At 35.1% G+C, this 16003-nt stretch overlaps 1 protein-coding gene across 1 annotated transcript in view; it reads left to right on the top strand.

Annotated features, from left to right (window-relative positions):
- The first annotated feature begins 6736 nt into the window (after positions 1 to 6736).
- Positions 6737 to 16003, top strand: part of LOC143243489 (mechanosensory protein 2-like) — a 78007-nt gene continuing 68740 nt past the window's right edge. Inside the window, exon 1 of the mRNA XM_076487277.1 lies at positions 6737 to 7236. Within this exon, the coding sequence (XP_076343392.1) occupies positions 7173 to 7236 (64 nt within the window). The 5' untranslated portion in view covers positions 6737 to 7172. The remainder of the gene's footprint in view (positions 7237 to 16003) is intronic.

Here is a 16003-nt window from a genome sequence, read left to right as displayed (position 1 = left end):
GTCGAAACAAAAACGAATTAAACAAAAAATGCTGCATCAACTGAAAAGATCCCAGGGTACAAGCTGCAATATGGGATTATAAAATGTAATATCTTGGACAGTTATTACGGATGCATAATATATATTCTAGCTGGTAAAGAAATAACAAAACAGAACGATACAGTTCAGAAACTCATAGTGCATTCAACGATATCCTTCATTAACAACTATGATAATTTAACCAAGGTTTCAGTTTTGTTTTCTGTTGTGTTAGCTAATATAATCTCTAATATGGTCATGGAATTGTTCTATGAAATGATATACAGAAAACAAAGTTTCTGGATACTGAGGGATTCATCAATTGACTAATAGTTCTGATGTATTGGGTGTTTAGGAAACCGAAAAATTAAATATTTTTAAACTCATTGTGTAGGCTAATTTGACCTGAAGGAAGACAGCATATACACTGCAGTGACTTGAACAAAGTTGCTTGAATATGCTTTTGGAAGATGGCTTAAAGAATGAATCAGCAATATAAACATCTACACGCTTTTGGTAAAGAAAAGGAAGCAACAGTCATTAGGGTTAGTGCTTTATACAGTTTGGCAACCATAAAAGGAAGGGGAACAGTATAACGGTTTGTAATTCAGAGATTTAGTTGGTCTGATGGTCTTTAAAAAACGAAACTATTTATTGGTTGAGTAACAGAAAGTCCTGTTTTGTTAACTTTTTCACGAATAATACAGTTTCCTTTTGTTCGAATAACGAAAATACTTGGAGTGTTTGGTGAATGTAAGATTTCTATAAGTAACATAGCTTTTTTCCTGCATCTGTCATAAATACGTAGAGAATTAAAAACGTTTTTAGGCTTAACAAAGTTAAAGAAAGCGAGTATACTTTACAGAAGAAAAAAATCTGTAGTTAGTGAACAACATCGTAGAATGTGTACTCTAAAATTAGAGGAACAGCTTCAAACCAAACAAAAAGGAGTAATGTAATAATGTTATTGGATAAATTATTAATAGTTCACATCTTGTTGTACAGTTGGTCGACCACTACGGGACAAGCGCTGTTATTAGTTTTGGAAGCACAAAAACTTTCGTCTGACAGCAGAGCGAATTACATTTTGCTCTCTATTGGCTAGGTTTCAAAACCAGTTTCTTTTTCCAAACTTCTTCTGGTCTATAACACTTCACAAGATATCGTACCATTGACGAAGTTAAATAGATTGAGATTCGAATTTTCGACCAAACAAAAAAGGCAATAAAAGAGTGTTGTTGAGCACAGAGCTGCCCAATGGACTTCCTGTGCTGTGTCTATGGAAATAATCAATCTCTGAATTTTAAAGTCTTTGAGCTCTGAACTGCCGTCAGTGTTGCCAAACTTTTTCCTTTAACAGTTCCAAGCGAAAACTTAAAATTGTGGAATTAGACACTAAGAGTTTAATACTGTCTTGTATCGAATCACCTATGATCTGAATATTTAGTTATTAAGAAGAAAAATTTGATTATATAATTGTAATTTCTACCAGAAGGACTGCAAAAGTTCAACAACAAGCATGTACTTAGTCCACGTGTTAGAACATGATCCCACATGTTTGGACATTACTATAAGTGTTAGAAAATGATTTCACTTCTTAAAACATGATCTCACGTGTTAGAACAAAACTCCCTGTATTATATATTATATTCCAAAGGACACCACCATTCGGTCAATTAAAAAAACTGAAAGTTTCATCCCTAACACACGAGAAGACTTTATTTTCTTATCTCATATTCCTCTTGTGGGCAAGAAATCGAGTTTAAGATACACGAAAGTCCTTAGCTCCATAATAATAATAATTACGAATAACTGGCAAACAACGCAAAACCTTCTACGATTTAGGTCATCAGGTGATGTGTTGTCATTAGCATAGTTAAAATATATCACAGTTGGACTGTGTAAACACTCTACAATAAATTGTAAGTAATAACGTAAGTTCCTCAAGAAATAAAATTCCACGTTTCATTTTGGTATATATAATTTTAACATCAGTACCATGATCATTTGATGTTTGTTTCTGCTGTAAGATACAATTAGGTCTGACATGCCCAGGTGTTTTTGAATTTCACTCAAAGCTACATGAGAGCTACCTGCTCTAGCCTAATTTAGCAGTGTAAGACTAGAACGGAGGCAGCTAGTCATCACCTCTCACCGCCAACTCTGAGGCTACTCTTTTACCAACGAATAGTGAGACCCCCCGTGGTATTTCTGAGGACTTATACTGCTAGAAAAGGGGTTTTGATACTGATGGTTGGTAGAGTCCAGATATCCCTTTTTATAGCTTTGTGCATGAAAACAAACAAACAAACGAATAGTGAGATTAACCGTAACATTATAACGCCCCGACGGCTGAAAGGGCGAGCATATTTGGTGGGACGGGGAATCGGACCCGCGACCCTCTGATTATGAGTTAAGTGCCCTAACCACCTGGTCACGTAAGGTCGATTATTTCGTATAAGATAACCAATCACAATTATTATGTAACACTTACTTTGGTCCTAAAACATTGTAATGCTGTTTCATATATACACTGGCAAATAATAATTGATTTGTGAAACGTATTTAGTCCTAAAAAACGTTTTAAAATGGTTTTATTTATAAGATGACTGAAAAAATTGTATGAAACATATTTAATCCTAAAATTGTAATTCTGCTTTATCTCGTATAAGTCGGCTAAAGATAACTATGTTATGAAACATAATATACTTTTCTAATTTATAACATAATCAAAAATATTTTGTGAAACGTTTTAAATCATCTAAATAGAACTTAGAGAGAGAATGTATCGATCCATACTTGTTTTTATTCTCTTTTATAATTCAGGATTTATAACCAAACTTCATTTTGGTCATGCAGGCCAATTAGAAAATTCTAATTTTAATTAAAAAAATATTAAGAATTATTTTAAACCATTCAAATCATTTCAAATTGTTACAAAAAATGTATGAAGTGGAAAATATTATAAAATCCGTTATTCAAACTACTATTATTAATAATCATTTGCATTCAAAGAATTTGAACACAGAAGACCAATATTTTACTGAAACAGTTTTTTATTAGTCCGTCTCTAACTTGTAAATAACGTAATTTTGTTTTTAATTTTTATTTTACGTTGTCAGAATATAGTTTTTAATGACATCACTTGTTTTTTATACGTCAGAAATGAGACTTTTCATTTTCTTCTTTGCCACATTAAAAGAAAACATCTCTAAGTTACAATGCAGTAGTTTTTTAAGCTATACCCACGCCCAGCATGGCCAGGTGGGTTAAGGCGTTCGATTCGTAATCTGAGGGTGGCGGGTTCGCATTCCTGTCGCAAATACGTTCGTTCTTTCAGCCGTGGAAGCGTTATAATGTAACAGGCAATCCCAATATTCGTTGATAAAAGAGTAGCTCATAAGTTGGCGGTGGATGGTGACGACTAGCTGCCTTTCCTCTAGTCTGATACTGCTAAATTGCGCGAAATTCCAAAACAAACAAGCCATACCCTATCGACTGTATAACTAATTATTGAAGGGTAGGCTTAGCACCCACCCACATACATACATACATATATATAAACACACATCAAAGCACACTGGTAAAACTATGACAGGTCATAGAACGCCATGAGCATATTCACGAGACCTTGTTCTCTGATTTGAACCTTGAATTTGCGCCACCTAGCGACTAGAGCCAAAATGAATGACAAATATTTAACAATTATTGTTCGTCAGCATGCGTAATATTTACCACCCCGTGATCGCTAATATCATAAACAGAAGGATAGTTAATTATTGTTAGCATGAGTTTCGATCCGTCTCTATCTTCGAACTAGTATCATAAAAATCATTTTTGTACTGTCTTAGAACTTCGATCTTACCCATGCTGTATAACTAGCATACGAATCATTAGCTACTTCAACTGCTAATAAAGCCCTTACTAACTCAACGGTAAATCTAAAAGTTTATAACGCTAAAAGCCATTGATGGGCACACCACAGATAACCCATTGTGTAGCTTTGCTTTGAACAACAAAGACAATAAACTATTTTTGTGGCTTATTGAAATGCTAAACACAATTAACATGTATAACACATAGATTCGTGTTGAAGAAATAAATATAATTTTGCACATAATATTAAATATCATGAAACATATGAAAACAAAATGTTTAACGTGAAAGGTTTTCATTACCTCTTCCCCTCCCACTACACACACACACAAATATTAACCAAAATTTAAGGCATATAATATCCAAGTTAGTTAAAACAATAATAGGAGATATACAACAGCTGTGGCGCAGCAGTATGTCTGCGGGCGCGCACCACGAAAACTCGGGTTTCGTTACTCGTGGTGGGCAGAGCACAGATAACCCAATGTGTAGTGTCGTGGTTAAGTTTAAGCAAACAAAGACTAGAACTCAGATAAAGAAACGTTGTTATTGTTATCTGATCATTTTTAGAATTTTATGCCAAGTAAGAAACTAAGATTTAGAAATACAATAATAAATCCTTGTTAACCCGCGCTAGCCGCCTCCAATTCTGAAGAGTTAAAATAGACTAAAAGCAGCTATTAAGAACCACCACTCACCGCCAACTCTTGGACTGCCCTTTACCAACGAATAGTGTTACATTATAATATCCGCGCGGGCTGAAATAGTAAGCCAATTCAGATGTGGGAAGGGCTGATTCGAGCCCATGACTGCGAGGTCAGCGCCTTAACCACCAACCAAAGAGGCAAAAAACGTTTCGTTCGTAACTGACGTAGAAAGCTGAGTTCTGCGGCTGAATTTAAATACGTAATAGGTGGTAATCTTAATATAAACTGTAACAATGACGTTATCCTTGAATTTTCTGTTAATTCAATGAACACGCGTGCTCCAAGAAGGTTTAATACCTTGAATAATCTTTATTTACAGAGGTTTTATTAACAGAACGGATGTTAGTTGAATAGTAAACCTTCAAATTACTAAAAACGTGAGAATATATTTATGAAACTGTTTACATAAAAATCTCCCCGTCACACCAAACATGCTCGTCCTTTCAGCCATGGGAGCGTTATAAATGTGACAGTCAATCCCACAATTCGTTGGTGAAAGAGTAGCCCAAGAGTTGGCGGTGGGTATTAATAACTAGCTGTCTTCCTTCTAGTCTTACACTGCTAGATTAGGGACGGCTAGTGCAGATAAACCTCGTGTAGTTATGCGCGAAAGTCCAAAAAATATTTTTGTAAATGTAGTAAAGGACATCGGATGTGAGAATACTAGATAAGTTAATTAATGCTGCCGAAGTGTGAACAATATTTAAAACGTCGTTGTTAATTCAGAAAAAGAAAGTTTATTAGCTGTAAGTGTGGAACATCAAGAAGTTACGGGCCTCGGAATGGTCTGGTGGCTAGAGCACTCAACTCGCAATCTGAGAGTCATGGGTTTGAATCCCTGTTAGCGCAAGCACGTTCGATCTTTCAGTCGTGGAGTCGTTATAATGTTACAATAAGTTACACTATCCGTTGGTGAAAGAGTAGCCAAAGAGTTGGCGGTGGGTGGTGATGACTAGCTGCCTTCCCTCTAGCTTTACACTGCTAAATTAGGGACGGCTAGCGCAGATAGCCCTCGTATAGCTTTGTGCGAAATTCCAAACAAACCAAACCAAAATGACTGACAGACACTATAGTAATGAGAAGGGTTAAAACAGCTGACCCCTCCAGGCGGCCTTTCAAAAAAATAATTAAACCGTATAAAAGACGCTGAAACAGTGATTTAAGGTGTTTTATAAGTTGTTACTCATTCCACTATTGGTTAGTTTCATTAATGATTTTGGGTATAATGCTTTAAATAATTTGCATAACTATTATTTTATACTCTTATCAAGATTATTTTGTGTCATTTTTTTTAAAATTGACTTAGAAATAACTTCAGTTTTTAACCTCACCATACGTTATGAAATAACTTTGTGTTTACAGCTGAAAGTTTTGTTAATAGTAAAGATATCTAATTATTGTTTTGTTTAATTTCTCACAAAGCTACACGAGGACTATCTGCGCTAGCCGTCCCCAATTTAGCAGTGTAAGACAAGAGGGAAGGCAGCTAGTCATCACCACTCACTGCCAGCTTTTGGGCTACTCTTTTACCAACTCAAGGGGTGAACATATTCAGTGTGATTGGGATTGAAACCATCAACCCTCGGTTTACGAATCGAGTGCCTTAACCACCTGGCCGTGCCATCTAAATGATAACTTAATGAATTAAAAACTTTATAAGTAGAAATGTATAAAAAACACGTATATTTAATTACCTGTACTTATTTACAGGTTAAGTTTTTGTTTCTCTCTAAGTATATTGCGTAATTGCTCTTAATTAAATTTTGCATATTTGATTACAGTTTAAACTTGGCATTGAATACCACGGCATGAAAAGTGGGATTGAAAATATACGTTTGGTTGTAAACTTTAACCAAATAAATATTTGCCTTACCTGACATAAAGTAACCTATTTGTTAGTACTACGTGTTTTTTATTGCAAAATAAGTAAATAATATTTTAAACAAAATGTTCATTTCTCTCGTTCAAAATTAAAATAACTCATGTGGCCATTTTCTGACTCGATGTTAAGACTAAACGCCAGGGTCTAGCTTTCAACAACCAATAGAATCACAGAGTTGTATGACGTCACAATTAATAATACAAGATTGAACTGGAGAGTTTGTGTTTGAATCATTTGATTAAACTGTCAGAGACTAGGCAGCCGAAGCTCATTGAATCCTGTTTGAACTATTTCTGTACTTATTCTTTAGAATAATGGTTGTGAATTTAGTTTTAACGCTGACAGTTAGGTGGCCAATCAGTCACGTTGTTGCTACAACTGAGTTTTGGAAATAGGAATTTCCGGAAATGATTATTTGATTCTCCTTAATTCTTTAAATCACATATTTCCGCGCGTACGTGCGAAAGACCTCGAGCAACGCCGCGTTACGGATGTTTCGAGAAATGTAAAAACCTTCATTCACGTATCGCTGTCTTCCATAGAAGAAAGATTACATTTCTGTCAGTATTCTACCTACTACGTCAGAGTGTTCAATAACTGTGTGCCGTCGCTGGCTTGGTGCAGGATTCGGACATCTCCTGAGAGTAGCTAGAACAAAAAATATTTATTCTGCAAATTTTCACGTGATTATGAAGCAGTTAGAGCAAGCCTCGACTACTGTCCCTATCTCAACCCCCAGATGTATAATTGGAGGTAAGAAATTAGGTATTGTACTGTAAATGTTTCTTTACTCTATCAGGAACTGGGTGGAATCGTCTGTAGCATTAGTTATCATGAATATCCAATAAAAATAAAGTTTATAACTCGCGTTAATTAACCCTACGTTTTGGTTAAACATTAACTTACTGAGTGTTTGTTTTTATCCGCGTTTTGAAGATGCTTACCATTTCAGATGTTGGATATCTCATTCTAAATAATTATATATTATATTTTATTGTAAACGTTTATATATTATCATATTTGAGTTAATGGATATCTTGTTTGAAACACTTATATATCATGATATTTCAATTTTGGATATATCATTCTACTAAATACTTGGATATTATAACTGTTTTCTAAAGCTTTCAAAGACTTAATATTATTTACTTTATTTGATTTTAATAAATTTTAAAATCACATCAATTTAACTGTAGGAAGTTAAATGTGACATTATATAAGTACTTTAAAAAAGGATTATTCTAGAAGTTAAAGGTCGCATTATGTAAATAAATTAAAAAAAAGGATTTTTTTTAAATTAATTGTCACGTTATATAAAGACATCCAAGAAATGAAAGATCATTCTAGTAATTAAATGTCACGTTATATAATTATATAAGAAGGATTTTTTAAAAAGTTAAATGTCACGTTATATAAAGCCATTCAATAAAAGATATTCTAGATTATTACAACGTTTTGACAGATGTTGAAGACAAATAAACTAATTATGTTCTATGTTTAAACATCCGTCAAAACACAAAAATCTGTTGTACGTATTTCTTGACAAAAAAATCACACAACAACAACAAACTGTTCTAACAGATATTTAGTGATCTACTTTGGTGAGAAAAGAAACTGATCCACCTAAGTCGTGTTCAAATTTAACTTTTAAAATACGGCAATGTCTATCATATGGATTTTTGATCACATTATAAATTTACATTGCTCCCCAGTGGCACAGCAGAATGGCTGCGGACTAATAACGCTAAAAACAGGGTTTCGATGCTCGTGGTGGGCAGAGCAAAGATAGCCCATTGTGAAGTTTAGTGCTTAACTACAAACAACCAATCAACCGTAGAAATGTATTCGTCTCCTACTAAGCGAACGCTTGACATGAAAAACAGCATTTGAAAGATCCGTAGTCGTGTTCAGGCGAGAGTTGTTTGTTTTTTTTTTTTTTTTTTTTCATAGTTAAACAGTCCTGGCATGGCCAAGTGCGTAAGGCGTGCGACTCGTAATCCGAGGGTCGCGGGTTCGCGCCCGCGTCGCGCTAAACATGCTCGCCCTCCCAGCCATGGGGGCGTATAATGTCACAGTCAGTCCCACTATTCGTTGGTAAAAGAGTAGCCCAAGAGTTGGCGGTGGGTGGTGATGACTAGCTGCCTTTCCTCTAGTCCTACACTGCTAAATTAGGGATGGCTAGCACAGATAGCCCTTGAGTAGCTTTGTGCAAAATTCCAAAACAAACAAACATAGTTAAACCCCCGAATGTAATACGTAGTCGTGTTCAGAGTTTGTTTGTTGTTGTTTTTTCCCAACTAAACTCTTGGTTATTTTTGACAGCATCAATTCTTTCTTAGAGGGGACGTTTTCCCTGTTCCGAAACACATCCACGTTTAACTGGTACTTGTTTACGTGTAGCTCATCTCTCTCTAATGAAGACTTGCATTGGACAGTCAAAATAACTTTAATACCGCAAACATATCCCCCCTTCCTTACTTATCATTCTTATTATCTAACTTACTTATCATTTATTATCAGAAATTCGGTTTAGGTCAGTGAATTTTCCTTATTGATTTATCAGGCTCTAGAAGGACACACATTCCTTTCAACGCTACTTTGAAACGTTTGTCTGCTTTACGTATTAAATATATTATTTTTATGAATAGTTTCACAACAGTATAAATGATTTATTTTCATTCGTTTGGCCAGGTGGTTAAGGCACTCGACTCGTAATCTAAGGGTCGCGGGTTCGAATCCCCGTTACATCAAACATGCTCGTCCTTTCAGCAGCGGGAGCATTATAATGTGACCGTGAATCCCACTATTCGTTGGTAAAAGAGTAGACCAAGAGTTGGCGGTGGATGGTGATGACTAGCTTCCTTCCCTCTAGTCTTACACTGCAAAATTAGGGACGATAGCGCAGATAGCTCTCGTGTAGTTTTGCACGGAATTCAAAACAGACGAAACCTTTTCATTCGAAACATTTTCAATAATGAAAATTTTTCTATCGAAATACGCTCCACAAATTCGAGTAACAAGCCAAACTGACAACGTAATCTCAGTTGTTATGCGTTACAGATATAAATCCTAGTTAAACTTTTCTTTAAGAGGTAATTGAATGATCTCGAACAAAAAAAAAATAAACGTCACATCGAAACGAAACAAACAAACTTTTTGTTTAGTTGTGTATAATGAAACAACGTAAACTTCCTGTGTAAGTTCAAAATGAGTAACAAACTGATATATTTTGGTAAAAATTATTCTATTTATCTTAATTTTAAAACTTAGATCCTTGAAAGGAATAACGAGCTATTTGCCTTTGAAGGTCTTGTTGTGTGTTATTGATTCGAATAATTTAGTGCCCTCTATACTATAAGAAGGTAATTAGCAGTAGTAGAAATACAACGAATTGGTCATTGGACAATCTAACAAGTGCTGAATTTTGAGACTTATATTATCAACAAAGAAACCGAAACCCAAACCAAGAAAGATTAGTTAAATAATGTTTCATTTAATAATTTTCAAACAAACAACGCCACAAATTGTTATAGATAATACCCGAGTGATCCCGTGTGTTTCCGATGTTTCGAAAACCATTTTGGATGAAGAAACGAGATTCCGGTTAGCATATCAGCATATTTACAAACTCTCTCAAGCCTTATCTCACAGATATCAAACTTTCTGGAGACGTGTTCGAAATCCGTTCAGACTGGATCATCTGTTTTCAAACCTATAATAAAATTCTACCGTTATAAAATACAGTAACCGTTACACTTTTGACGAAGGGTATACATAATATGAAAGAACATCTATGAAATAAGATGTGTCTTAAGACACATTTCAGAAGTTTGTGTTTGTTTTACTTAATTGCTTAATACAACATCATATCATCATCTGTGCCACTTAATTTTGCTACATGATAGATTAAAAGTCCGGGGTTCAATTCCCGCGACATACAGAGCGCAGGTAACCCATTGTACAATTTTGTACTGAAACAACAGCAATCTGTTATAACAATACTCACAAAGGCTAAGACTGAAACTTTACATGTATAATTATTTTTACCTGTGATAATGAATAGCCCTCTACCTACCACTGGTAAAGTTTAGCCCAGAAGTAAACTATTTATCATGCTGTTTGTTCACTTTTGGTTTACTGTAATAACAACGTTATCATGTTGACGGTAGGACAGCTATGCATACATTTTACTTATTGTCACAAAGAACAAAAGCAACAGTCTAAACAAATAAACAAAATTATCATATGTCAGTCTTGGTGGAACGTTTTTAGCAATGAGTTATCAAATGTCAGTCTTGGTGGAACGATTTTGCCAGTGAATTATCATATTCAGTCTTGGTGAACGTTTATAGCAGTGAATTATCATATGTCAGTCTTGGTGGAACGTTTTTGGCAGTGAATTGTCATATTCAGTCTCGGTGGAACGTTTTTAGCAGTGAATTATCAAATGTCAGTCTTGGTGGAACGTTTTTGGCAGTGAATTATCATATGTCAGTCTTGGTGGAACGTTTTTGGCAGTGAATTATCATATGTCAGTCTTGGTGAACGTTTTTGGCTCTGAGTGACATTAAAATTTTTGATTACTTCTCAGCCACACGATGAAACAGCGGTAAGTCTGCAGACTTATAACATTAAAATCCGGGTGTCGTTTCGATGCTGTAGACACAGCAGATAGCTCAATTTGATTTTGCTCGAAAACTAACAAACAACTTAGTTTTTCAAGTGAAATAAATCTCTTCATATTTCGTAGCTTATTTCAGCCCTGAAAATTTAAACTGTCGCTATCAATGGTAGATTTAGGGCGAAAACAATTGTTCTCTGAGAAATAACCTTAAAATATGTTTTATTGTTATTTGTTAACAGTTGTACGAGTTAGATTTTTGTATTATCGTTTGTTGCTAAACACTATACGAGTTAGATTTACGTTTTATTATTATTTGTTAGATTTACATTTCTATCTCTTTTAGTTCGTGGTAGGAAGCTGTCTTGTATCCTATTGTTGTAGTTTACATGTATTTTCTATAAATAAGCACGTTAGCAAGTGACTCACGAAATCAGCAACATATGAACAAGAAACTTAAAAATCACCAAATCAATAGATATGAAGTAATTATTTTATTACTCCGTAGCGACAACAGACGTTACTACAGTAATATATCTACATGAAGAAACACAGATGTATATATTCAACTTGTTTGTTTGTTTTGGAATTTCGCACAAATCTACTCGAGGGCTATCTGTGCTAGCCGTCCCTAATTTAGCAGTGTAAGACTAGAGGGAAGGCAGCTAGTCATCACCACCCACCGCCAACTCTTGGGCTACTCTTTTACCAACGAATAGTGGGATTGACCGTCACATTATACACCCCCACGGCTGGGAGGGCGAGCATATTTAGCGCGACGCGGGGGCGAACTCGCGACCCTCGGATTACGAGTCGCACGCCTCACGCGCTCGGCCATGCCAGGCCTATATATTCAACTCTGCGGTCCCTAAGAACTGAAATGTTGCATGCATTTTTTTTTACCTCGTGTTGACCATGGCTCAATATTTGGTGTGCCAAACTATGAATCTGCGAGTCCAGTATTAACGCCCCGTTACCAGAAAAGTAAAATAAAATCTTGTATCGCACTTTGGGACCACGAATGAATTATAGAAGTAATGTTCAAGTTCCACTATTTTATCTATCAATTTTGGTACTGAGTAGCTGCTCTCTCTTTAATTTATCAGACCAAAATTGAGGCCGCTTAGTGTAGACAGCACTTAGTTATATTTGTGCGAGTATTGGAAAGAAAACAGCTAAACGAAAACTTTTGCCGTTAATGTTTCTTTTGTGCCAAGACTATTTGTGGTCAAGGGTTGACCCACTTTACCAGACCTAAGCTTCGTCTGGGGACCATATCATAATGATTAATAAAAAACGACGTTGATACGTTGTAATTATTCTTTTGCTTGTATTACAGTAATTTATATAATATTATATCAGAGTAGGTAACACTAACTATATTATTCCCATTAAAGTGCACTGGGATTAGCTTATTAGACAAAGTCTAATAAATTAGTGTATTCCTTTGATCAACGGAAGGCTTTCTGTTTGGACTATATTATCGCCCTCTAGTGATCAGTTATACAATATTTTGACTTCTGGTGTTTCTGCTCGGTATACTTAAACAGTTACTTCGATTTATTTTGTTTGTTTGTTCCAACAAAGCCACACTGGGCTACCTGCTCTATCCACCGCAGGGAATCGAACTTCGAATTTTAGCGCTGTTTCACCTGAAGATTCACAAAAACAGAAAAAAAAAAGTTACTTGTGTTTTGAATTTGATAAGAAACCAACAAGATATTATTTAAAAACAAGATAACTGGACAATAATCAGAGATAACATTATCAATTCATAGAAACTGTTGTTTTTAATTACTACTTTTGGAGTGTTTATAACTTGTGATAAGTTTATCCTTATATTATTTACATCGTTTCTGGCGTCGTCCGTTTTTCGTGTTCCGTTCAATTTCCGAAATAATTCCTCTTCAGTTTTATGCTATAATTTGTTTTGAAATTCCCCTCTATTACCAAATTATTTAATTTAGAATAATAAACAATGAAGAGTTTGTTTTCTTGTAGCGAAGCCACATCTGGCTATCTGCTGATTTTATCATTGTAAAACCATACACTTACCGCTGTATCAGCGGGGGACAACAATGAAGAGACAGGGTGAAAAATAAGTAATTATTTTAATACTTCTTTTCTGTATATTGTTCCTTTGATCACACAGCTTAGCTATTTCAGTATTCAAGTTGTTACATATATATCCATTGTTTCTATGGAAATAGAGGTTTGGGAATCAATCGTTTTCAACATAATATATTAAGCCCCTCCCCATCACTGACTCTGAAGACGTATAATACAGGTACGGCATGGCCATGTGGTTAGAGCATTCGATTCGTAATCTGAGGGTCGCGTGCTCAAATCCCCGTCACACCAAACATGCTCGCCCTTTCAGTCGTGTGGGTGTTATAAAGTTATGCTCAATCCCACTATTCTTTGATAAGGGATTAGTAGTCCAAGAGTTAGCGGTGGGTGGTGATGATTAGCTGCCTTTCCTCTAGTCTTACACTTGCTTAAGTAGGGATGGCTAACAGAGATAGTCCTCTGTTGCTCTGAGCGAAATTTCAAAAACAAACAAACGTATAACGCTAAAAAACTGAGCTTCGTGTCCGTGCTGTGCACATCACAGTTAGCCCATTCTATAGCTTTACTCTTAACAAAAAAAAAATGATAGATTAAGAAACACAAAATAAATATATTCTAGAAATTAAAAATTCGGGAATTTATAGTGGAATTCAGTTTGAGTTGAGTTATAAGCTGAACTGCTCGTTAACAGACGCAGTTTGTTTTATCTTAACTAAAACAATGCACGTTTAACAGCAATCATATGTTTGAAAGTAATAATTTGAGCATAAACTTTAGGTCAAAAGTTTAAAATTACAACAAATATTCTTCATAAACAGCGTTTGAAGTTTGTTTTCCATCTGCTAACAAACAAAGATTTTATGGTGATCCCACCCTTGGACACTGACCGTGAGAAAGGCATGGTTGTTTGAGAAACAGTCCAGCAACTTTGGTACTTTAACCTTGAATCCCTTTAAATTATTCAACATTGTCTAGACAACCAACCTGCCAAGACTGTTTGAGGTTGGCTCAATAGGCTGACAGTAACAAACCAATAGGTGTTACAAAATAGATATGGGGCTAAGTTCAATTTGGATTGCCATAGGATATTCTCCATAACTCATAGTGTTTATATACAAATTTTCATTGAGATTCACCCGACAAGCTGGGAGAAGTTATGGTGCAAACAAACACGTTTCTTGGTTTTATATGTAGATTGTATGTTGTACTTCATTTTAGCCCCCTAGCGACATAGCGGCATATTTATCGACTCACACCACTAGAAACCTGGCTTCTATACCCGTGGTGAGAAGAGCACCACTAGCCTATTGTGTACAAACAATTTGTATTGTGTAGCTTGACTACAAACACAGTTTCATTGTGACTATAAAAAGCTCTCAATTTTTGGATATCTTCAACATGGTTAATCATATACGTTATCACAAGACATGTATTATACCACACATCTGTATCGTGTAACACTGAGTGAACTATTTGTCTCCAGAAAATTTATATCTTTGAGCTCTTTTAATCACACAAATTTTCGTCTTCTTACTGACATTCTCTTAAACAGTTGCCATAGCAACGTTTTTAGCTGTCTCAAGTCATTTGTTATTCTTTTCCTATAGTTTTTTTTTTGCTTTTATTCTAGTCCTTTTTCTCAGTCACTGTCTCTGGAGAGGCATGGGACGTCGTCAGCAGTATACTGGATTTCGATATCCACTGTTATTACTATATTATTTTCTTGTAGGTTTTGTTGCTATATAAAACCCGCTTGAACCTTGTGGGTTTGTAAATAATTTATTTTGCTATAGCACATATATATTTGTTAGAAGCGTCTGTCTTTCATTCGCTGCAATTTCAATTACTTTAATTGAACTAAACTGGGTTAATCTCAAAGGCCTCTTTTGATGGTATGCATTTATTAAATCCCAAACGTGTTTGTTCTCAGCAACTTCCAATTAGTTCCAACAACTTACAACAGATGGAGATGTATATGCGTTAGGTTGACATATCTGAATGTTTTTAGGACAAATGGCGAGAAAAATTTCAAAATGATAAGACGCTGGTAATTCCACATTATAAAAAAAAAATGTTTAGATTATGTACACAGATTACATCTAAAACTTCTTAATTTGCTCTAAGTAACGAAGGCCTTCTTTTATCTCAAAAATATAACTCTTCATCTGGTTAAAACCTTTCATAGATATAGTAGAAACCCACACAAAATAATTCATTAATAATTGTGACGTCAAAATATAATTTTCTGCGGAGTTTTTTTTTTAACAGACCAATATTATCTTTGTGTTATTCCAACCTGCCTGATGAGCCCTGACGTAAGGCGTTAGACCTCGTCGGCACTGGACATAGCAGACGTAGTGTGGTCGACGTATAATAAGAATCCTTGGAATAAGATTCCTGTAGTCTTCTTTGGTAATTATTTTTTTTAATATTACCGTCAAAACGTTGCTATTATTGTCAATATAATGTTAATTTTACCCCGGTAAACACCTTGTATTCACCATTAAACTTATTCTAATTTCACATAAATTCCTTTTACATTTGATGTTTTTCACTTATTTATCTTAAATTAGATGTCCGTCATGATTGATTCGAGACGTGACATAGATTTTATAACATGGACCGTTTTACACCAAGCGCACGAATATGAATGAAACAATTAGTGCCGAAAAACATACTTCACTGAGCCACTTAGTTGAATCTGACGGTTGGCAGTTTTCTGTCTGAAAATATAATGCTACAATAGTTATTTATATCTATAAGCTTCTGATCATACAGGTTAAATATTCAAAAGATACACTTTAAGTTAATCTAATGGTTTAAGTTTAT

Source organism: Tachypleus tridentatus, chromosome 2 (assembly GCF_004210375.1).
Source record: "Tachypleus tridentatus isolate NWPU-2018 chromosome 2, ASM421037v1, whole genome shotgun sequence".
Taxonomy (NCBI): Eukaryota; Metazoa; Arthropoda; class Merostomata; order Xiphosura; family Limulidae; genus Tachypleus; species Tachypleus tridentatus.
Note: the sequence above shows the minus strand (reverse complement) of the source record. Positions and strands in the feature narration are given on the sequence as shown.